Genomic DNA, 25,619 nt, shown 5'->3' on the forward strand with positions numbered 1-25,619 from the left:
ATTCATAGTCAAAATTGAATTAACTTTTAAGACTGGGCAAGTACTCAATGGTAGTATACATTTCTGTAGGAGATGGTAAAAGTCTAGACAGGGCAAGCAGTGTACGTGTTTCATGCACCAGTGTTGTCAACACTCACTGTGAGACATTATGTGAAGTGGTGTCAAGTGCTGTTTCAATGCAGCCAGTGAGAGAGTAGGAGGCAGATGACATGTTGGGAAACAAGAGGATGATATATAAATGCAAAATCCTCTGTGTATTCAGAAAAAGCAGCTGTGTTCTCAGGTCCCACCATGAACATAACCTTGGAAATCATGATATATTTGGAAGAAATGGCCAAGATTGTAAATTTCTTTCTTGCTTGTATCACCTGTTGCAATTTCAAGTGTGATATTAGGATGGTGATGGTGGTGGTTGTGGTGAAACAGACAATGGTGGTGTAACAGACAACTGGGTTGGATATTAATCAAGAAAGGAATGAAAGAAAACCATTTCTTTTTGTTTATTTTATCACTCCTTGTATTATCAAAATGTTGACAATCATTAAATAGCATAAGTTTAGAACAGGTATAATGTTAAATTTTTTATGTATATATTTTGTCAATAAAACATTTTGCAATTTTAATTAGTCAGAATGTGGTAAAAATCAATTTTTCTCATGGAGCCAGTAAGAAAAGGGTGGGGGATGTCATATTGGGGTATTCTTATACTGGAGTAAATGTGGTATTTCACAGAACCTCCCCTACAGCAACTTACGTAATTTATAAAATCATCATTTCTCAAAGGGCAGCTGGAGATCAAAGTTTTGCAGGGGGAGGAGGTGCTACAAATGTTTGTCTCTGTTTAAACATTTTGTACACTATTTTCTGTGACTAAAGTGTCTTGTTTTTTACAGCACTGTTCCTGCTTGATAGTGGGAGTGAGCTTTGGTTGTGGCAGGGTTGGTGGCCAGACACAACAGAAGATCCTAGTACACAAACAGGATCTGGTGCTGTGCGATGGCAGGCAGAGCGACGTGCTGCAATGCAGACCGCACTTGACTATGCTCATCACATGGGCAGGAGAAAAGCTTCTGCGTGGCTTGTGTGGGCTGGCCTTGAACCACTTGAATTTACTAATCTGTTTCCTGTGTGGACTGATAGGGATGATATAGCAGAACTTAACATAAGGGTCAGTATGAAATATGCACCAGTGCCTCTACTGACTTTAAGTTGTCAGTATCTAAATATTGTTACAGCAGTATAGTACTAACATCGTAGAATCGGTGAGCTTGCTTCTTAATAAAGTTTGAGAAATGTAGTGTAATTAGTTGAAAATGATCCTGTGGGAGTTCTGTCACCACATGATGGTAGGAAATATTTAAAATACGTAGATGTATGTAGTTCATGTTTGATGAATGTTTACTGCAGTATATAATACAGGGGATTCCATTTCATTAGAAAATTTCTAATAAAGTACAATTTTTTTCATTCTCCCATGATATAAATCTGTCACTTGGTAGGACCCTTTGACTTCCACTTCAGTGGTTTGCAAAGTTTAGTTAAATATATAACGAATATTTGAAAATATTTTGGCTAGTGTAGCATTTTTTAAGAAACTACATAAAAGGAAAGTATGTTTCTCTGAGAACAAAATGATGATATTTGAAACTGATTGATTCAGTTTCATTGTATTTCTTTCTAGTTTGACGGACCTGCCATCTCTTTTAGGCAATACTCGGACCAATGTGGTTAAAGTTTTAAAGTTCTGTGCCATGTCACATGTTTTTACAAAGATTTTAGGGAGAGGATTTTAACTTGTTTACTGTGTGACAAGCTCGCCCATATTTTATGTAAGTGGCCAGCCATTGTCACTTTCCTGTGGCATTCTTGTTGCTAAGTTTTCCCTTTCCTTCGGTTTTACTTTCTTATGTAGTCTTTTCCTTCTTTTCCTGCTTTCTTTGAGTGTGTTTTTCAGTTTTATTAGGTCCGTCCACATTCGTTCCTTTTAATGTGTGTCAGGGCGCTGATGACCTTGATGTTGAGCGCCCATAAGCCCCAACACACACACACACACACACACACACACACACACACACACACACTCTCTCTCTCTTTCTAGTTTGAGTGTTAAATACAGATTTTCTTTTCAGATTAAGAGGAGAATAGCATCAAAAGCAAATATATTTCAGCTCAGTGATAAATTAAGGATAGTAGGTACCTCTATTATTCAAAAGATGATTGCATTGCATTGATGGTGCTACATTTCTGCATATTTTTGGAGCATTTTGGAACTGGGAGAAAAACTCGCCACAGGTTCAGTTTGTGTCTAACAAATGGGAAACAGGAGGTTGTCCTAAAACATTATCAAACAGGGAAAAGGGTGTTATTCAAGCATTTAGGAATCCAAATCTGCCATTCCTGTACATGTACTCCCTATAGCATACTAAACAGACAAATGATTTACATTTAGATAACACTTCTTTATCCAATGCACAAAAATGTGTGCACTTTTCTGTAGGTTCTTTTCTCAGCAAGTTTCTGGCAGAACTGAGAAATGTGAGTGTTTAAACCTAAAGTTTTCAGTGTAAGTCAAAGGCTTCCTTGTTGTGCATGTGTCTTCCATTGTGTACAGGAGTTACTTGTTGTCATTTAAAGACATTTGGTGTTACTTATCTGCATATATCATTACCATGATCTCCTCATATATATAATGTTATGTATTTTTTAAAAATATTTTACTAGCCTTCTGTGCATTACGTAGTGACTCATTCCAGGACAGACTAGTGTTGTCTTACATTGCCCCATAGAACATGTGAAAAAATTAAACTAAAGATAATAGACATTTGAAATACATCTCTTTTGTAAAAATCAAGCAATGGAAACTCCAGATAGGAATACCAGTAACATAGGAAAAGACAGATTGTTACTTCCTGTAAAGAAGACACATTAAGTTGAGACAGGCACAATTAAAAGACAAACAAAGCTTTTGGACATGGCCTCAGCAGCAAAAGAGAAACACACACCATTTATACACACAAGCAAGCACACATGACAGCCAACTCCAGTATCTCGGGCTGGAACGTTGGTATTCTGGCTCAAGATGCTGGAGTTGGAGGTAATGTGTTTTAGTGCTTTTGGAATTTCAGAGTAAATTCTAGAACCGCTTGGCCTTCCACTGTTTTGAACACCCGATATTTTAGAGGTGAGTGGGAGAAACAAATATGCCCTACTGTGCATAGCCTCTTTGAATGTGCAGGTCAAAAAATAGTTATGAGAAAAAGATGGACCCGGCGGCTGAACAGCGGTGGACAAGTACTTGCTATACGCTCCACAGAGTTTTCGTGTACGGGTAGAGAAGAACAAGAAAAGTTTATGTAGTATTCTATGCTCTTTTGTGTCTGTGTGGATTGTAAAAAGACTTATGAACAATTGAATATAGATTTCTATATACATTCACATATTGGACTCACTTGAGACTAGAGACTTTTAACTTATTATATGTCTTGGTTGTGAACAAAGCAAGACACATGTATGGTGTTCATAAATTATTTGGTTATCAAACCAATGATATCTGAATATGTGTCAATGAGTCTAATATTTAAGGACTAAGTTAGCTTGTTGAAGTTGTTGTCTGTGGAAGTTGAGAATATAAAGTGATTGAACTGAAGTGTATTCTAAGAGTACCCAAATTATTTCAAGGATAGAGAAGTAGTTTAATAAACTCCTTTAACCAGCTGTAGTTTTTGGAGAAGAAGCTTTTGGGAGATCAGCATAGCTGATTACACAGAGAAGAGGATCAGCTACACACAACTTGCAAGTTAACTGACTTGAGAGATGTGTGAGCCTTGCAACCCAATACCACACTGTCTCATGTTGTCCAAAAAATGCTAGTGTGTGCAGGTGGTGTGCTTGCTTATGTGTGTGAATGGTGTGTGTTTGTCTTCTGCTGATGAAGGCTGTGGCCAAAAGCTTTATGTACGTGTCTTTTAATTATGCCTGTTGGCAACCTAATGTGTCTTCCCTATTTCCCTTCAAATCTTTTATTATTTGGTAATTATTGCAGCAATTTTTTAGGGTAAGAAATAGACCATCAAAAGATGTGTTCCAATATTCTGTGCCCTTTTGTTGGGCATGTTGTTAGAGTTTTCTGTTGTCTCTGTTCACTCCACATAATAATCTCACAATTGCTAAATTGTAATGAAAATTTCTGTTCTATGTGTGATGGTACTGATGAATTCCAATCAAGTGTTGCTTTATTTCAGATGATACCTGCAATTTATAATATCCAAAAGCTTTACAAAATGAGAATTTTTGAAAAGTTTCACAATTTGTAACAAAGATATGGGGAATATCCTTCAAATATATTGCTGCACAGTTGTTTGAATTATCTCCTTTTCTGCTGCAGGATGGAAGAAAACCTGGAGAAGTACTTAAAGTGGAAGATGAGCTAGCAAGACTGACATGCTCAACCTATCCCCCTGCTCAGCTGCTGCAGAGGCCACTACCTGATGGTGTGGATCCCACCTGCCTCGAAATCTATCTCGACCCTAATCATTTCCAGGTGGAGTATAATAACTATGAATATTGTTAAGTAGCTTTGTTGTTGTTCCCTTGTGGTGCAATTATGTCAATATTACTGTATAATAATATCTAGGTACTATCAAGAAACAGGTTGTTAAAAATAATTATCATTTAAAAAAAATCATGTAGGAATTAATTTTAATTAACAACTTTACACTTTTGAAAAGTGGTCATTATGGAGTAACTAATATTTTCAACAATGAATTTTGGTTTTGTCTGTACTAAATCTTTTCTCCAGATCATACACTAAATGCAAAACAGAGCATTTAAAAATATGTAAAAAATGATCTGAATAAAACTGAGTCTGAGAAGTGTACATTGGAGCATAAATAAAATTGTTAGGTAAAGGGAGATGAGGGGGAAAGCTAGTCATACTTGTGTTTCTCAAGAGATTTGTTGACTCAGCTGTTCCCCCAGAAAAGTGAAGAACAGGATGGCTGCATTAGATAGCCTGTTGGGGATTGACCACTACTTTCCTTGTGGTTGTAGTTATTGTTGTTTTCAATTCAAAGACTGGTTTGATGTAGCTCTCCACATTAGTCCATCCTGTGCAGGCCTCTTCATCTCTGCATAATTGCTGCAATCTACATCTGCTTGAATGTGTTTACTGTGAAAGCCTTGGTCTCCACCTACAATTTTTACCCTCCCTGGTGCTACATTGTTTAGTAAATAAATAGTTTGGACAGGGAGAGAATAGAAGCTTTCGAAATGTGGTGCTACAGAAGAATGCTGAAGATTAGATGGGTAGATCACATAACTAATTAGGAGGTATTGAATAGAATTGGGGAGAAGAGGAGTTTGTGGCACAACTTGACAAGAAGAAGGGACCGGTTGGTAGGACATGTTCTGAGGCATCAAGGGATCACAAATTTAGCATTGGAGGGCAGCGTGGAGGGTACAAATCGTAGAGGGAGACCAAGAGATGAATACACTAAGCAGATTCAGAAGGATGTACATTGCAGTAGGTACTGGGAGATGAAGAAACTTGCACAAGATAGGGTAGCATGAAGAGCTGCATCAAACCAGTCTCAGGACTGAAGACCACAACAACACAACATTTGGCGATTATAATAAAGCAGAGTTTTTCCATCAGTTCATAACCATGGATGAAACATGGGCCCATCACTTTAAACCTGAGTTGAAGGAACACTCAAAACAATGGACTGAAATGGGAAAATAAGCTCCAAAGAATACAAAGACAGTTCTGTGTGCAGGCAAGGTCATGGTGTCAGTTTTTTGGGAGGCACATGGGAAAATTTTTATTGATTATCTTCAGAAAGGAAGAGTAACCACTGGCAACTGTTATGTGAACTGATTTCAGCATTTGAGTGATGAAATCAGGCAAAAACAGTCACATTTAACAGAAGAGAGAATTTTGTTTCATCATGACAGTGCACCAGTTCACACATACCTTATCGCCATGACCAAAAACTAGTTAGTGAAATTCGAATTCCTTCCTCTTACGCCGTATTCTCCAGATTTTGCCACCTCTAATCATGTTCTGTTTCCAGACTTATAAATGGCTTGTTGGTAAAAGATTTGCCAGAAATGAAGAGGCAGAGTCTGCTGTTGATGGCTGTTTTGCAGAGTTCAACAGTTCTCACTATAAACAGGGTATTGAAGCTGTTGAACACTGCTGGGAAAAGTGTATTGAGCTGAAAGGAGACTGTGTAGAGAAATAAAGATTTTCCTCCCAAAAAGTTTGTGTTTGCTTGTTAGGCTGCGTACTTTAGGGACAGCCCATGTATTTATCCATTCATTCTTCAGTAGATCTACATTTCAAAAACTTCTATTATCATCTTGTCTGTACTGTTAATTGCCTGCATATCTCTTCCAAAGGTCACTCATAAGAAAAGTACTGTCAAAGGCGGTTTCCTGAGACTTAAATTTAGATTCTGCCCAATACCTGTCACTTCACTACATAATTTGTCTTTTTGCAGTATAATCCATGCTACATAGGAGCTACAGTGCCTGTCTCCAAGCTTGTAACAATGAGGAGACTGTGTAGTCTGGTGTAGTTTACAGAAAGAATCTTTTACTTTGCAGCTGTAACAGCAGTCAAAAACTTTATGTAACTGAGATCACATTAATACTTATTTATTTTCAACAACCAAGTTCGATAGACTTTGGTGTTGTCTACTGGTCTTCAAAGCCTGTTGAAGCTGGTTATCCAAAATAAATAAGTATTTATGCAATCTTGGCTATAGAAAGTTTTTTACCAAATGAAACAGATGTCTTTTCTCATTTCTTAACATGAGAAATTTCTGGTTTGGTGATGGAATTAATTTGCACAGTAATAAACAAAGGACTAAAAGATAGCTGAACATCCACATAAAAGAACCCTATCTTTACATAAACCCTTAATTAAGAGACACATGTGAATATGTAAAAATAATATAGAATATATTTTTTACACAAAAACTAATAATATGAGATTTATTTTTCATCTCCACAATCAGTAGTGAAGTGATCTTCAGAGATTTGGAATTAAAATTAAAAATAAATTTCAATGTTCATTCATGTGCACTTAAGAGTGCAAAAGTCTAATTTTATATAGCATTCACCTTTTGTTGTATACAGGATGATTGATAGTGACTGGGCCAAATATCTCACAAAATAAGCATCAAACAAAAAAACTACAAAGAACGAAACTCGTCTAGCTTGAAGGGGGAAACCAGATGGCACTATGGTTGGCCCGCTAGATGGCGTTGCCATAGGTCAAACGGATATCAACTTCTTCTTCTTTTTTTTTTTTTTTTTTTTTTTTTTTAATAGGAACCCCCATTTTTATTACATATTCATGTACTATTTAAAGAAATATGAATGTTTTAGTTGGACCACTTTTTTTGCTTTGTGATAGATGGCGCTGTAATAGTCACAAACGTATAAGTACGTGGTATCACATAACATTCTGCCAGTGTGGACGGTATTTGCTTTGTGATACATTACCAGTGTTAAAATGGACTGTTTACAAATTGCGGAAAAGGTCGATATCGTGTTGATCTATGGCTATTGTGATCAAAATGCCCAACGGGCATGTGCTATGTATGCTGCTCCGTATCATGGACATCATCATCCAAGTTTCCGGACTTTTCCCCAGATAGTTACATTATTTAAGGAAACAGGAAGTGTTCAGCCACATGTGAAACGTCAACCATGACTTGCAACAAATGATGATGTCCAAGTAGGTGTTTTAGCTGCTGTCGTGGCTAATCTGCACATCAGTAGCAGACAAATTGCACTAGAATCGGGAATCTCATAAACGTCGGTGTTGAGAATGCTACATCAACATCGATTGCACCCGTACCATATTTCTATGCACCAGGAATTGCATGGCAATGACATTGAACGTCATGTACAGTTTTGCCACTGGGCACAAGAGAAATTATGGGATGATGACAGATTTTTTGCACGCGTTCTATTTAGCGACGAAGTGTCATTCACCAACAGCGGCAACTTAAACCAGCATAATATGCACTATTGGGCAACAGAAAATCCACGATGGCTGCAACAAGTGGAACATCAGCGACCTTGGTGGGTTAATGTATGGTGCGCCATTATGGGAGGATGGATAATTGGCCCCCATTTTATCGATGGCAATCTAAATGGTGCAATGTATGCTGATTTCCTACATAATATTCTACCAATGGTACTTCAAGATGTTTGACTGCATGACAGAATGGCGATGTACTTCCAACATGATGGATGTCCGGCACATAACTCGCATGCCATTGAAGTGGTATTGAATAGCGTATTTCATGACAGGTGAAATGGTCGTCGAAGCACCATACCATGGCCCGCACGTTCACCGGATCTGACATCCCTAGATTTCCTTCTGTGGGGAAAGTTGAAGGATATTTGCTATCGTGATCCACCGACACCACCTGACAACATGCGTCAGCGCATTGTCAATGCATGTGCGAACATTACAGAAGGCGAACTACTGGCTGTTGAGAGGAATGTCGTTACACCTATTGCCAAATGCATTAGATTAGATTAGATTAGATTTACTTTCATTCCAATTGATCCGTAGTGAGGAGGTCCTCCAGGATGTGGAACATGTCAGAAAAACAACAATACATGACAAATATTTAAACTAAAACAAATAAGCTAATGTACCATTCCACAGGTCCCAAGTGGAATGATCGTCATTTTTTAATGAACACTAAGAGTCATTTTACAAATACTATTGCACTGAATTTAAAATAAAAAAGTTTTTTATTTATTTATAAGGTAAGAAACATGTAATACAACTACTGTAATACTTATTTACAATGAACACATTACTGCACTGAAATGGTGCAGAAGTTAGATTATACTTACACACACACACACACACACACACACACACACACACACACACACACACACAAATTTTCAGTGAACACATTACTGTACTGAAATTGTGCAGAAGTTATGTTGTACTTATATACAAATCAGTTGGTTTTCCTCAGAAATTCATCAATGGAGTAGAAGGAGTTGGCCACCAATAAATCCTTTAGGCTTCTCTTAAACTGAATTTCATTGGTTGTTAAGCTTTTTATGGCTGCTGGCAAGTTATTGAAAATGTGTGTTCCTGAATAATGCACACCTTTTTGTACAAGACTAAGTGACTTTAAATCCTTGTGAAGATTATTCTTATTTCTAGTATTGATTCCATGAATTGAGCTGTTGGTTTGAAAAAGAGATATATTTTTAATGACAAATTTCATTAAGGAATAAATATATTGGGAAGCTGTAGTTAGTATCCCTAGTTCCCTAAACAGGCTTCTGCAGGATGTTCTTGAGTTCACACCACATATAATTCTTACTGCACGTTTTTGTGCCCGGAAAACTTTAGCTTGGCTTGATGAATTACCCCAGAAAATAATCCCATATGACATTATGGAATGAAAGTAAGCATAGTATGCCAGCTTTTTCATTTTTATATCCCCTATGTCTGACAAAATTCGCATTGCAAACAGAGATTTGTTAAGACGCTTCAGCAGTTCTGTGGTGTGCTCCTCCCAGTTGAATTTATTATCAAGCTGTAATCCCAAGAATTTAACACCGTCCACTTCTTCTATCTTCTTGTCATCATATGTTAGACATATACTCTTGGGACACCCCTTACAAGTTCTGAACTGCATGTAGTGTGTTTTTTCAAAGTTTAGTGACAAAGAATTGGCTAGGAACCAGTGATTAATGTCTACAAATATTTTATTGGCTGATCTTTCTAAGACTACACTTGATTTGCTATTTATTGCAATGTTTGTATCATCAGCAAACAAAACAAACTTGGCATCTGGTAATGTTACTGATGAAAGGTCATTGATATACACAAGAAAAAGTAAGGGCCCCAAAATGGAACCTTGTGGGACCCCACATGTAATTAGTTCCCAGTTGGATGATGCCTGATAGCTTGATACATGTCTCTTTCCTAATAACACCCTTTGTTTCCTGCCAGAGATATAAGATTTGAACCATTTTGCAGCATTTCCTGTTACACTATAATATTCTAGTTTACTTAAAAGGATATTGTGATTTACACAGTCAAATGCCTTTGACAGATCACAAAATATACCAGTTGCCTGCAATTTTTTGTCTAATGAATTAAGTACATTTTCACTGTAAGTGTAGATAGCCTTCTCAATATCAGAACCTTTTAGAAATCCAAACTGTGACTTTGACAGTATGTTATTTGAGATAAGATGGTTATAAAGACGACTGTACATTACTTTTTCGAAAATTTTTGAGAATGCTGGCAACAGTGAAATTGGACGGAAATTTGATGCTATTTCTTTATCTCCCTTCTTAAACAGTGGCTTAACTTCAGCATATTTCAGCCATTCGGGAAATATTCCACTGATAAACGACTGGTTACACAGATAGCTTAATATGTTACTTAGCTCAGAATCACATTCTTTAATTAACTTTGTTGATATTTCATCATACCCACTAGATGTTTTTGATTTTAAAGATTTTATGGTGGACATTATTTCTGTTGGGGTAGTGAGGGTCAAATTCATATTATGGAAGTTACTTGAAATGTCTGGTCTAAGGTAATCCATAGCAGCATCTACCGAACCTGACAACCCCATCTTTTCAGTAACAGTTATAAAATGTTTGTTAAAAAGTTCTGCAACACTATACACATCTGTCACCAATGCATCATTTACTCTTAATGCTATTTGTTCCTCTTCATGTCTGGTTCTACCGGTCTCCTCCTTCACTATATCCCATATTGTCTTTATTTTGTTATCTGATATGACTATCTTTTCCTTGTAATATATTTGCTTTGACATCCGTATTACAGTCTTTAATATTTTGCAGTATTTCTTATAATGTGCTATAGCATCAACATTGGAAATGTTTCGGATTGACAGATACAGTTTTCTTTTTGTTTTACAAGATACCCCTATTCCTCGAGTAATCCATGGCTTCTTTGTAGACTTTGCTCTAACCTTGGTAAGTTTTGGGGGAAAGCAGTGTTCAAATAAGGTAAGCACTTTATTAGCAAAAATGTTATATTTTTCATTCATGCCATGAGCACTGTAAACATCAGTCCAGTGAATGTCTCTGAGGAGTGTCCTAAAATAATCAATTTTTGGCTTACTGATTACCCTCTTGAGCTCAGATTTAACAGATTTTATATCCTGTTCAGTATTAACATTTAACAGAAGGAACTGCATGTCATGGTCTGAGAGGCCATTGACTATTGGTTTTGTAATATAATTTTGTTCATTTGACTTTTCTATAAAGATATTATCAATGGCTGTTTGTGAGCAAGTGGTTATCCTAGTGGGGAACTTTACTGTGGGAATTAAGTTGAATGATAGTGTTACTAACTCAAATAGGTTCTTATTGGGAGATTCTTTAAGGAAATCTACATTGAAATCACCAGCAACCACTATTTCTTTGTTTTTGGTTGTTAAATGGGCCAGTACAGCTTCAAGGTGGTTTACAAACAGATTAAAGTTACCTGCAGGTGCTCGATATACACTTAATATTATGAAAGATTTTTTGTGAAAATCTAATTCTGTTGCACATGCTTCCATATGCTGTTCTAGGCAAAATTTATGAATGTCTATGTTCTTAAATTTATGACAGTTCCTGATGAATGTGGCAACTCCTCCTTTCTCCATTTCTGATCTACAATAGTGAGATGCTAACCTAAACCCTGTAATACTTAAAAGTTCTATACCAGTGGTCACATGATGTTCAGAGAGGCAGATTATGTCAGCTGGGTTTGAAGACTCTAATTCATCTATGCAGATAGTTAATTCATTAATTTTATTTCTCAGTCCTCGAATATTTTGATGCAATAAAGATAGCTGACATTTCACATTGACTGACTTAAAATTGGATGGAGTTAAAATATCTGCTGACAGTTGAAAATTCTTAACCAATGGCTGTTTATGTTGATGTAATAAGCTGGAATTATGTTTTTTGATTTCTTTCTCAAACTGAAGGTTTGTCTCAGTTCTAACCTCTCTTAAAATTTGTTTTCTTTCTGTCCTCCCTACCCTAAAAAAGGGTCTTTTCTGAATCCTATAACCACTGGTATTTTACCACTCATGACAGTGCCTCCCCCCTTTAACTTTCCTGCTATTTCCCCAGCCAATTTACCCTTCCCCTTCCTGTTGAGGTGAAGGCCATGCCTAGTATAATCCCACCTACTGACAGAATCAACATGAACCACACCAATGTGTGACCCCGCACCCGACATGAGCAGCCGTTCCAGCTCCAAATTAACTCTCTTGACAGAAGAGTTCAAATGAGGTCGGTCATGGCGCCCAAGAACAGATACAAACTCAACACTGGTATGCCTCGATGCTGATGCAATCTTCGCCAGGTCACACTCTATGCTGTACCCAGGATCTCTGTCAATACTGTTACCTGCCCCACCCACTATAACCACGGTGTCTTCCTTAGTGAAATCTTTGCAAAGTGATCCTAAATCCTCTGTCACCTGCTCCAGACCAGCACTAGGTTTAAAAAAATTGGTGACCTGGTATTCTGATCCTAGTTCATCCTGCAAGAGTTGGCCAACACCTCTTCCATGGGAACTACCTAACAACAACACTTTCTTTCTCTTTACTGATTTCCCTACATTCTTACTTTTCAATTTGCTGCTGAAAGTTTGTTGTGCCCTGTCTACACCTGTAACTGCTTGAGGCTCACCAGCTTCTAACTGAAGCAACAGGTCAAATCTATTTTCCACATTCACCATAAAGCTGTCAGACAAAGTTCTAGGCCTGTTCCTCCTGTTGCCTGTTGCCACTTCCCACCTCTCTTTACCCTTCTCCCTCCTTAACCTGTCAAGATCTCCCCTGGCCTTGTCTAACTCAGCCTGAAGGGCAGCAATTTTCCCCTCCTGTTCCAGTATCTTCCTATCTCTACTACAAATCCTACAAAACCACTGATGAGTCTCATTTACTTCCCCTATTCCCACGCCACTACAGTCACCCACATGGAAAAAACTACAGCACCCATCACACCAAAGCCCCGACCTAACAATTCTACGGCAAGTCAAGCACTTTTCACTCATGATAAACGTAATAATTTATTAAGAATAAGTCAGTTAAATTACAGATAAACACGAAAATATGGTTACACAAATTTGGCCTATACGCAACTGTGTGTAAACAAAAACAAAAGTGCAAAGTTTCTGAAACAACAAGTTAAACTTTACGCTACTTTCCGGAAGTGCTAGTTAAATAATGAAGAGGTACGCTAAGTTAAATTGCTGGACAGAGCAAGGAACAACTAAACGAAATTCTATAGATTTGCTGCAGCAGAACGTAAACAGAAAATACGACTGTACGGTCTTTTCGCGTTTTCTGCTATATTACGTAATGAGAAATGAAACCTTTAATGGTGCACTTTAACGGCACACTAATACACTTATTTACCACGTAATCAGTACTAATCTATGTGTTTTATAATCTAAAATAACTTATCTTTACGAGAACACCAAACCTCGCGCTAGTCGCTTGGCTGCAGGGCTGCCAACCTATTGCGGTTGACAGACATCATTTTGAGCATTTATTGCATTAATGTGTATTTACAGGTAATCACGCTGTAACAGCATGCATTCTCAGAAATAAGTTCACAAAGGTAGATGTATCACAGAGGAAAAACCAAAATAAAATGTTCAAACATACCTAATGTTCTGTACTTTAATTTAAAAAAACCTGCCTCTTACCAACCGTTTGTCTAAAATTGTGAGCCATTTGCTTGTAACTATTACAGCGCCACCTGTCACAAAGCGAAAAAAGTGGTCCAACTAAAACATTCATATTTCTTTACGTACTACACGAATATGTAATAAAAATGGGGGTTCCTATTTTAGAAAAACGCAGTCAATATCCATTTCACCTATGGTAGCGCCATCTAGCGGACCAACCATGGCGCCATCTGGTTTCCCCCTTCAAGCTAGACAAGTTTCGTTCTTTGTATTTTTTTCGTTTGACGCTTGTTTCGTGAGATATTTGGCCCGGTCACGAACAATGTATACTGTACCACCCTGTATACTGTAGTTCATTTTCTTTTGTTAAGAAGTAAGAGCAGTTGTTCATCTGTTCATGTAATGTGTGTATATTTAAGCAATCAGCAGTGTAGTGTTCTATGCCAAGATTAGCTTCATTGGAAATGAGAACAATTTTGTTTCCTTAAGTTGCTAGGTCAGATTCGACATATTTCAGAACTCTTTGTCCTTTATAAATGTGCCATGCTTCTTATTAATTTCAGAGGTTGTCATAAGCCTGTTTCACTTTTACAGGAGCTTCTTGGTATGTCAAAAGAAGAATTCTCTTCCCTTCCTTTATGGAAACAGACAAAACTGAAGAAGGATGTTGGATTATTTTAGGGGACACCTTTGTTCTTCCATATCAGTGTTAAATTTGGACAGTGCAAGATTGTGATAAAATGTGAATTCAGGTGTACTTGACATGAAGAGTATACTGAATATGTATGAAGACTAGTTTTGTGTTTGTGTACTGTAATTTTACTGCTGTGATTGGCTGTGTGATGTGTTCACAGTTTGTTCCTACTATGTTGCGGATAATGCTTAAGTGTTTTCAATCAATAGAGGTAGGAAACACATAAGTGCTGTGCTACATTGCTGTGGAGTTACACTAATGTGATCCTGTGCCTTTCAAAAAATGTGATGTTTGAAACTGCAAAATTTCATAAGTCATGTATGCATTTTTCAGACCTGCTGAAGCTTCTAGTCCAAATGCAAGTTGCCGTTTACATAACGTAAAGCAACATCTTAAATAGTTTCCTTGGTTTGCCAATGTTGCCTTAAAATTTGTCTGTTCTACAAATTTTTCTGTGATCTATATTGCTGATAAGAAAACTTTCCTCATTTTCTGTGTTCCAAAATAAGGCACACGTTTCCAGTGGTTTGAGTAATAGCTGAATTGCAGTGCATGTCTGTTTCAGTTTTAAAGTGTGAGATAATTTATATTAATGATCAGAAAAATGAATTTATTCTAACCTAACAGACTGAAACTATTTTCCCCCGTTGTTTTGTAGATGCTAACATTGATTTTAACACATCATAAAGAAGCATCTGCTACAACAAACAGTTGCAGTATTCTTTCCCCATCTCAAATTACAAATAATCATCATGTTTTATTTATGTTCTTAATACCCTCAATCCTCGAGTTTTGGTTAATGTGAAATATTGCTATTATTATGCATTCCTCGCCAGTTTCTATTAACAGATGTTATACCAAAAGTTGTGTGTTTTCTGTTACCTATATTTTGTTGAATTTCTTATAAATATATGTACATTAAATTATTTATCATTTCAACTATCAGATTAAGCCACTGTCTTGTAAAAATAGAAACAAACAAACAAATAAAAACACACACACACACACACACACACACACACACACACACACACACACAACACACACCCTTCTTTATGAGAAGCTTGATTTTTGTACAGTTGTGACTTGCTTTGTGCGTAAATGAAATGTAAATTTTGACTGATTTACTTATATAAAAATATATATTTAAAATACTTTTTTGTACATAACATTTTATTTATAAACTAATATAATGTAAATTAAAGTTATTACTTATGATGATCACTTTTTAATTTATAACATGTAATCCACAAAACTGCTAACATATTGCCACTAATACCTATATTTGGTGCAGCTGCATGGGACACAAAGTAAGTTTAACTTTATATGGAGCCAGTGTTTAAATAATTAGAAATGTTTTCAGGTAGATTTTGCACGTCTGTGTTAGAGAATGCAGCAACACCTTATGGCTTTTGCCCCCAGATTTTAATGTGCTATTGGTGACTGACTTCTGTTAGCTCAGTAGACATTGGTTGCTAAACTAGGTACTTCGAGGCCATAGTTTGATGTAATTTTTATTATGGTCTTCATCTGAAGACTGATTTCATGCAGTTCATGACAGCATTCTCTCATATGTTCAGATAATTTCAGCAATAATAATATTACTGTAATATATAAAAAGAAGAATTTTGAGGTACCACATAGAGTGATCATACGATAACAGACATTAATGCAGGAATCACCCCATAGTATCACTTCCATTCTATTAAAATGAAATAAATAATCAGGAAAAATTAAAAACTAAGCCACACCACACAAGTTTGTTATGTTATATGATCAGCATTTCCTGATGATTTTGACTCAAGTAGTAGCAGGTGAGTCAGTATAGAGGAGGGCATGCTTGGCTCATTGTTTTCTCACTGCAGTAGCAGCTTAGTCACAATGGAGAGGTAGACCACTCAACACTCTGTGCATTTGTCCTACAGATGTTCTTTAAAAATGCAGAGTCTGTGACCATCATTCAGAAGAAGTTCTGTCTCCAACTTTCCATGTAATGGTGCAATACCATTCTGTATGGGTTAAGAACTTTTGTGAGACCGACTGTTTTGGCAGGGCAGAAGGAGAAAGGAGCATTGTGAAAACGGCTACATCACCTGACAACATTGAAGTTGTGTGTTGTGCAATTCAACAGAGCCCCAGCTGATCTGCAGGGCAACATGCCCAGGCTATGGGGTTATCAAAGTTCTGTCTGACAAATTTTACACAGTATAAACTTTCATTTCTACAAAACTGTGATAGTTCAGAAGTTGAAGCATTATCATATTTTGAGGAGGAGATGTTTTGCTTAGATGAGGCTCTCTTTTTTGATAGATGGCAGTGGTAATAAACAAAACCGTCATTATTGGTCCCCAAACAACCCTTGCCAATTGCATCAGTAACACTGCATTGTTATAGTTACAGTGTGGGCTCTATTGGGCAAATTTGATGTCATAGGGCCTAATTTCATCGAAGAAAATGGGAGAGCCACCACTGCGAACTCTGGGGTGCAAAGTTATCATGGAACTCCATTGCTGTGGCAAAAATTGTCAAATTGTTTGGTTTCAGTAAGACAGATCACACTTTGAATGTGTTTGACCAAAATAACGAAGCTGTTTCTGGGAAGATTGTATCCAACAGTATCTTGGTCTGTGAGACTTTTGTGGGACTCCCTCAAGAGAAAGTGTACATCAATAAACCACTTACTATGCTTCAGTTCAAGTATGTTATTGAGTGAGAGATTTTTGCTATATCCCATAATGTGTTAGAGTGATGGGAAACTTTACACAGAGCATCAACAAGTGTGCTGAAAAAATAGGGCCAGCACTTAAAGAACATTATTTTTCACAAATGATTGATTCCTGTCAGCAACATACATGGTGTAAACTCCTATCTATTGTGCAACTTTTTAAATAAAAGATGTTGCTACATCTTAAAATGTCACTATGTACTATAAATTCAAAAGCCATCAAATAGCACTGACTCATCCTGTATCTCACTGAATTCACACAACCACTAGTATACACACAAGCTATGCCAATTGTAACAATAGTTTTTCTGTAACGTTCTCTGTGGGATTTCAATCATTAATTTTAGTAGTGTGTCATCTCCTCTTGCAGACAGTTAATTAATCCATTAACCATCATGTTCTGACAAACTTATCATGAAGAAGTCGTCTGGATAGTGGATATGCTGACAAATTGTATAAGAATTCATACATCCCTGAAGAGATTTCTACAAGATATTTGGTTGGTAACTTCACACAATACTGTTGCTGCATACTTCTGGAAAGTAAGCCTAAATTATACTAGCAATCCAGTGTGAAGGCCAACACAATGTGAGAAATTTCTAAGTGTAAAGAATGCAGAACTAAGCTCTAGATAACTTATTGATGTTTTGGTGGAACATCAGTTTATTAGCCATTTGGATGCCCAGAGAGTACACACCTAGTGCCCCCCCTGCGGGTCCGGGGATTAGAATAGGCCCGCGGTATTCCTGCCTGTCGTAAGAGGCGACTAAAAGGAGTCCATCCCCCTCACGGGGGTAGTTAGCGCCTGCGTCCGGAGACGGACGGTTCCACGACCTATCATCGTGGTCCTTTTGGTTTTTTACTTCTCGTTTCTTCCTTCCTTTTGTTGGTTCCTTTCTTTGCTCTTGCTCTTCTCCACCTCACTGTCTTCCTTACTCTTTCCCTTGCCTTCTCCTTGCCTTCTCATTGCCTTTTTCTCCTTGCCTTCTCATTGCCTTCTTCTCCTTGCCTTCTCATTGCCTTCTTCTCCTTGCCTTCTCATTGCCTTCTTCCCCTTGCTTTCCCATTGCCTTCTTCTCCTTGCCTTCTGTGGTCTCCACCTCGGCGTTTGAGACAGTCTGTCCTCTTTCTCCCTCTCTCTCTTCTTTTTCCTCTTCTTCCTTCCTCCCTGTGCGTGCCTGAAGGCCGACCCACGCGTTCGCACGCGTAGCCGGTGACGGGGTAACGCGTAAGTCCCCGCCCTGGGTAGACATGTAAGGCACGCGCGTACCCCCTGGTAAAGGCCAGGCCCGGGGAGGGGTGATTGCCTGAGCTGATACCTTCTGACCATGCCGATTGGTCCCTCCGTCTGTTTCTCGGGAGGTGTGACCTGAGGTGTAAACATTCACCTAAGGCGGGAGTGCCCTCTGAGAGGGTCCCCACAAGGAAGGAGCGCGCCATCGGAGACGCTGGCAATCATGGGGGATTCCTCCGCAATGGATTCTACTCCATCTCTTTCGACTTCGACCCAAAAACGGAAACGTGACCAGCCAACAGTGACAAAAGTACTACCGCCTGCCCCACAGTTCCTCGTAGTTTCTCGATCTGAGGACGGAAAGGATTTTTCCTCTGTCAACCCTTTCGTTATTCAGAAAGGCGTAGATGCCATAGCCGGATCTGTCAAATCCTGTACCAGGTTGCGTAACGGCACCTTATTACTAGAAACTGAGAGTGCCTTTCAGGCACAAAAACTGCTTCGGGCCACCCTCCTGTACACGTTCCCTGTCCGGGTGGAGGCCCACCGAACTTTGAATTCGTCTCGTGGTGTAGTCTATACTAGCTCCCTCGACGGATTGACTGACGAGGAGCTTCAATCATTCCTCGCTGAGCAGGGCGTGACGGCTGTCCATAGGGTCATGAAAAAGGTCAACAATGACCTTGTACCGACCCGGACAATTTTCTTGACCTTCGATAGTGTTAAGCTGCCATCGTGCATCAAGGCGGGCTACGAGGTTATTTCTGTTCGCCCCTATATCCCGACACCTACGCGCTGCTACCAGTGTCAGCGTTTCAATCACACTCGACAGTCTTGTTCCAATGCGGCTAAATGTGTCACCTGTGGCAGGGATGCCCATGAGGGTGACTGTCCACCTCCGTCTCCTCGTTGTGTGAACTGTCAGGGTGACCATGCCGCATCCTCCCGCGACTGTCCTGTCTATAAGGAAGAACGCTGTATTCAGGAAATTCGGGTCAAAGAGAAAGTGTCCACCTCGGCTGCTCGCAAGCTATTGGCTAGTAGGAAGCCCACGCTGCTCCCAGCGGGGAAATACAGTACTGTCCTCGCCTCTCCTCGGACTACCCGGGAGGTAGCAACCCAGACATGCGATCTGACCTTCAGCACCACGGTCGTCCGTTCGGCCAGTGCTAAGATCGCGCGGTCGACGTCTCCTCTTCCTCCCATCACCCCACAGACACGAGCACCTTCCTCAGCTTCTGCTAAAACGAAGACACCGAAGTCAGATGCACGGGCCTTCAAGAAGGAACCATCCCGTGCAGACTTCCTCCGTACCTCGACCTCCCAGCCTTCGACCGGTACTTCCACTACACGTCCTTCCAAAAAGGCGCATAGGAAGCACAGTTCTCCTTCCCCGCCACGGCGCATTTCTTCTCTTGCGCCACCCAGCGGCTGCCGCCCCAGGCCGTCATCCGTTTCGCCTGGCCGCACCGCTGGTCGCCGTACATCAGGCCGTTCACTGGCGGAGGAAGCTCCCCCTCCCGGCCATCCTCCCGAGATGGCCGATGACCCTATAGACCCAATGGACGATGACTGTCCGCCTACTGATAGCGGCGGCAGTGCTCGCTCGAAGCCAGGCCCTAAGCGGCCTTCGAGGTGACCACTTCTCTCATCTTTCTTTTCTTACGATGGCACTTATTCACTGGAATATTCGCAGCATTCGCTCCAACCGAGAGGACTTGAAGTTGCTGCTCCGCTTGCACCGTCCGCTTGTCGTAGCCCTCCAGGAAACGAAGCTACGCCCATGCGATCAAATTGCCTTGGCACACTACACCTCTGTGCGTTTTGACCTACCCCCTGTGGTAGGTATCCCAGCTCATGGAGGGGTTATGTTGCTGGTCCGGGATGATATTTACTACGATCCCATCACGTTGCACACCGGCCTGCAGGCAGTTGCCATCCGCATTACTCTCCCCACTTTTACATTTTCCATTTGTACCGTTTACACTCCATCGTCATCTGCCGTTACCAGGGCAGACGTGATGCAACTTATTGCTCAGCTACCTGCACCATTTTTGTTAACTGGAGACTTCAATGCCCACCATCCCCCTTGGGGCTCTCCAGCATCCTGCCCGAGGGGCTCCTTGTTAGCAGACCTTTTCAACCAGCTCGATCTTGTCTGCCTCAATACTGGCGCCCCTACTTTTCTTTCGGACACATCTCACACCTATTCCCATTTAGACCTCTCTATATGTACTCCACAACTTGCACGCCGGTTTGAGTGGTATGCACTTTCTGATACATATTCGAGCGACCACTTCCCGTGTGTTATCCATCTCCTGCAGCATACCCCCTCTCCGTGCTTCTCTAATTGGACCATCTCCAAGGCAGACTGGGGGCTCTTCTCTTCCAGGGCGACCTTTCAGGATCAAACCTTTACAAGCTGCGATCGTCAGGTCGCACACCTCACGGAAGTCATTCTCGCTGCTGCTGAATATTCCATCCCTCACCCTCCTTCTTCTCCACGTCGCGTACCGGTCCCCTGGTGGACCGCAGCATGTAGAGACGCTTTACGTGCTCGTCGACGTGCTTTACGCACTTTTAAACGCCACCCTACAGTGGCGAATTGTATCAATTATAAACGATTACGTGCTCAGTGTCGTCGTATTATCAAAGAAAGCAAGAAAGCCAGCTGGGCTGCTTTCACAAGCACCTTCAACAGTTTTACTCCTTCTTCTGTTGTCTGGGGTAGCCTGCGCCGGCTATCTGGCACTAAGGTCCACTCACCAGTTTCTGGCTTGAAGGTCGCGAATGACGTCCTTGTGGCCCCTGAGGCTGTCTCCAATGCCTTCGGCCGCTTTTTCGCAGAGGTTTCGAGCTCCGCTCATTACCACCCTGCCTTCCTCCCCCGCAAACAGGCAGAGGAGGCTAGACCACCTAACTTCCGCTCCTCAAATTGTGAAAGTTATAATGCCCCATTCACCATGCGGGAACTCGAAAACGCACTTGGCCAATCACGGTCCTCTGCTCCAGGGCCAGATTCTATTCATATTCAGATGCTGAAGAACCTTTCTCCTGCGGGTAAAGGTTTTCTTCTTCATACATACAATCGCATCTGGATTGAGGGACATGTTCCCGCATGCTGGCGCGAGTCTATTGTTGTCCCGATTCCTAAGCTGGGGAAGGACAAGCACTTGCCTTCCAGTTATCGACCTATCTCGCTTACCAGCTGTGTCTGTAAAGTGATGGAGCGAATGGTTAACTCTCGATTGGTTTGGCTGCTCGAGTCTCGACGCCTACTTACCAATGTACAATGTGGATTTCGTAGGCGCCGCTCTGCTGTTGACCATCTGGTTACCTTGTCGACCTTCATTATGAATAACTTCTTGCGGAAGCGCCCGACCGCGGCTGTGTTCTTTGATTTGGAGAAGGCTTACGACACCTGTTGGAAGGCGGGCATTCTCCGCACCATGCATACATGGGGCCTTCGCGGTCGCCTCCCTCTTTTTATTCGTTCCTTTTTAATGGATCGACAGTTCAGGGTACGTGTGGGTTCTGTCCTGTCCGACACCTTTCGCCAGGAGAATGGGGTGCCACAGGGCTCAGTTTTGAGCGTCGCTCTCTTCGCCATCGCGATCAATCCAATAATGGATTGCCTCCCAGCTGATGTATCAGGCTCCCTTTTCGTGGACGATTTTACCATCTATTGCAGCGCGCAGTGTACACGTGTCCTGGAGCGCTGTCTTCAGCGTTCTCTTGACCGTCTTTACTCCTGGAGTGTCGCCAATGGCTTCCGTTTTTCTGCCGAGAAGACGGTCTGTATTAACTTCTGGCGATACAAAGAGTTTCTCCCACCGTCCTTACGACTCGGTCCCGTTGCTCTCCCAATCGTGGAGACAACCAAATTTTTAGGCCTTACATTTGACAGGAAACTTAGCTGGTCTCCACACGTGTCATATTTGGCCGCCCGTTGTACCCGTTCTTTAAATGTCCTCCTTGTTCTCAGTGGTCTGTCGTGGGGAGCGGATCGAACCGTCCTACTTCGTCTATATCGGTCGATCGTCCGCTCCAAGCTGGATTATGGGAGCTTCGTATACTCCTCTGCACGGCCATCCATCTTACGCCGCCTCAACTCCATACAACATCGGGGTTTACGACTTGCGATCGGAGCATTTTACACCAGTCCCGTAGAGAGTCTTCATGCTGACGCTGGCGAATTGCCACTCACCTACCGGCGCGATATACTGCTTTGTCGGTATGCCTGTCGGCTACTGTCAATGCCCGACCATCCGTCTTATCGTTCCTTTTTTGACGACTCTCTTGACCGTCAATACGGGTTGTATGTCTCTGCCCTGCTACCCCCTGGAGTTCGCTTTCGTCGCCTCCTTCAACACCTTAATTTTTCACTCCCTGCAACCTTTCGAGTGGGCGAGAGCCGCACGCCACCTTGGCTCCAGGCTCAGGTCCGCGTTCACCTTGACCTCAGCTCGCTCCCAAAAGAGGTCACCCCCGGTTCGGTCTACCACTCCCGTTTTTTGGAACTTCGTTCGAAGTTCATCGACATGACTTTCATTTATACAGATGGCTCTAAGACCAATGACGGGGTCGGGTGTTCCTTTATTGTCGGGGCACAAAGTTTCAAATACCGGCTCCATGGCCATTGTTCGGTCTTCACAGCTGAGCTCTTTGCCCTCTACCAGGCTGTTCTTTACATCTGCCGCCACCAACATTCTGCTTATGTCATCTGCTCAGATTCCCTGAGCGCCATCCAGAGCCTCAATGATCCGTACCCGGTTCACCCTTTCGTACACCGGATCCAACGCTCTCTTCAGCAGCTGGTGGACGTCGGTTCTCCAGTTAGCTTTATGTGGGTTCCGGGCCATGTCGGTATCCCTGGGAACGAAGCTGCAGATGCCGCGGCCAAGGCTGCGGTCCTCCAGCCTCGAACAGCTTCTTGTTGCGTCCCTTCGTCCGATTTTAGCAGGGTGATTTGTCGGCGCATCTTATCTCTGTGGCATGCCGATTGGGCTGCACTTACCGACAACAAGCTTCGGGCCTTAAAACCTCTTCCCGTGGCTTGGACGTCCTCCTCACGCCCTTCTCGGCGGGAGGAGGTCGTTTTAGCCCGGTTAAGAATTGGACACTGCCGGTTCAGCCATCGCCATCTGCTGACGGCTGCGCCGGCGCCGTTCTGCCCATGTGGGCACTTGCTGACGGTTAGACACATTTTAATGTCCTGTCCAGATCTTAACACACTGCGCCTCGATCTTAACCTGCCAAATACTTTAGATGCCATTTTAGCGGATGACCCACGAGCAGCTGCTCGTGTTCTTCGTTTTATCAATTTGACACACCTCGCTAAGGACATTTGATGATGCTGTTTTTTAATCCTATGCCTGTCAGTCTGTCTTTTATCGTGTTTTCCCTTTTAGTTGTTGTGGTCAACTTGTGCCTCGCGGTGCATTCTTAGAGTAGTCAGGGCGCTAATGACCATTGAAGTTGTGCGCCCTAAAACCACAAAAAAAAAAAAAAAAAAAAAAAAAAAAAAAAACACCTAGTGCCTTATCCAGTTTGTGCCATTTGATCTCTACAGCTGGTACCTGCAAGAGCTCTTTATTTGTTTGAAATAGCACATATGAATTTTTTAGGATGAGCAGTTAAGCTGTTAGACAGTTGTATGTTTCTTTAGTCTCTTGGCTGTGTGTTGATGAGATTAGACCGTGTATCAGTATACTTGTCATCAGCAAATGTCCCAGTTTTTCAAGAGCATTCCAGTTTCCTGGGCAAGAACATTAGGAAGCAATGCACTGAACCTTGTGGGACATCTTATCTAATGTTCCTCCATGCTGAATTTTGTTTTATCTGTAACACAAAATTTGTTACTGTGACTCTGTTTTCTGTTGTTAAGGTGTTATTTCACCAACATAAAGGAATACCTTTGACCCTTTGAGCCCCACTGATTTCTGCCTGAGACAACCATTTTATTATTATTATTATTATAAAATACCAAGCCTTTCATATGAAATCACCAATGCTGTCACAAGACAGAGAGTCCTAGTGGTACAATGAAGTACTTCTATGAATGCAGTACATTGTAGTGGTCACTTCTAGGGTTCAAATTAATAGTTGGTGCGGAGACAGTGCTACATGGTTGGAGGAGATTCTGATAAGCATTGTTTTTTTTCCCACATGGAGGACATTATTGACAGTGAAAGTAAGCAAATCTAAGTCATTGTAATGTAGATTTGAGATTGTACTGCTGCTTTCAAGAGTACAATTGAAATGAAGCCACTGGTACAGTATGTATTGTGATACAAGTTTTTTTTTAATTTTAGGCCAACTTTTGCCTGTTGTTTAGGACTGTAATTTATTTTGTGTGTTATGTGTTCATGGGAATTTCAAGATGTGGGATTTTGTCTATGAAAAACGTGAATATGCTTTCAAATATATCACATGAAATGATGGGTGGTTAGAAATTTTGTCCCAGTAGTTTCAAAGTGAAACCACCTCCTTAAAACAATTTTTTATTTTTTGGCAGTTTCTTCTTGTACTTGTTTCTTACTGTGATAATAAAGGTAAATTATGTGAAAAATTTTAAAATTATATATTTTTATATTGGTGGGATGCAAAGGATTAATGCCACACCATTTTAATTTTCCTGCAGAATTTTATCACTTACACAATCAAAGGTCTTGGCAAGGTCACAGAAAATGCCAACAGGGTAATTTTCCTTGTTTAATTCTATAAAATGGAGTTTAGTGACCATAGAGTGCTTTTTGTATGGTATCCACACTGAGTTATTAAAATGTTATTGCAAGAAAAGTAGTTAGTGATCTGTCACAAGCTAACTTCTCAAAAAAACACAAAATGAGGGGCTGGGTCAATAGGTAGAGGTCACTTGGTCATCTCCATTTTTATAATGTAGTATTACCACTGCCTATTTCAGTCTTTCAGGAAACGGACCTCAACTGATAGACTGATTACAAAAGTAACTCAAGGGAGCACTATCAAGTCAGATGAGATATCAGCACTTCAGATGAAAAACCGTTATAGTGAGAAGAGTTATTTCTTTTCTGTGGCCTTATAACTCTAAACTGCTTTTTGCCATTACTTGGTTTGGACATAATTATGACTATGAACAAACAAACTTGTATGCATCACAATGGAGGCAGTTGTCCTCTTCACATCATTTACTTTGTATAACTTGTCTATCCTTGTCAATGAAATGAGCAGATATGAATCTTCCCTACTTGATACC

General features: G+C 40.7%; 1 protein-coding gene across 4 annotated transcripts in view; it reads left to right on the top strand.

Annotated features, from left to right (window-relative positions):
* LOC124790073 (supervillin) overlaps positions 1 to 15,642 on the top strand; it is a 471,354-nt gene extending 455,712 nt beyond the window's left edge. For all 4 annotated transcript variants that reach the window (XM_047257637.1, XM_047257638.1, XM_047257639.1 and 1 more), the window contains 3 exons: positions 894 to 1,168; positions 4,385 to 4,540; positions 14,324 to 15,642. In XM_047257637.1, coding sequence (XP_047113593.1) covers positions 894 to 1,168; positions 4,385 to 4,540; positions 14,324 to 14,410 — 518 coding nt within the window. In that variant the 3' untranslated portion in view covers positions 14,411 to 15,642. The remainder of the gene's footprint in view (positions 1 to 893; positions 1,169 to 4,384; positions 4,541 to 14,323) is intronic.
* Positions 15,643 to 25,619: the final 9,977 nt, after the last annotated feature.

This window comes from Schistocerca piceifrons, chromosome 3 (assembly GCF_021461385.2).
Source record: "Schistocerca piceifrons isolate TAMUIC-IGC-003096 chromosome 3, iqSchPice1.1, whole genome shotgun sequence".
NCBI classification, from domain to species: domain Eukaryota; kingdom Metazoa; phylum Arthropoda; class Insecta; order Orthoptera; family Acrididae; genus Schistocerca; species Schistocerca piceifrons.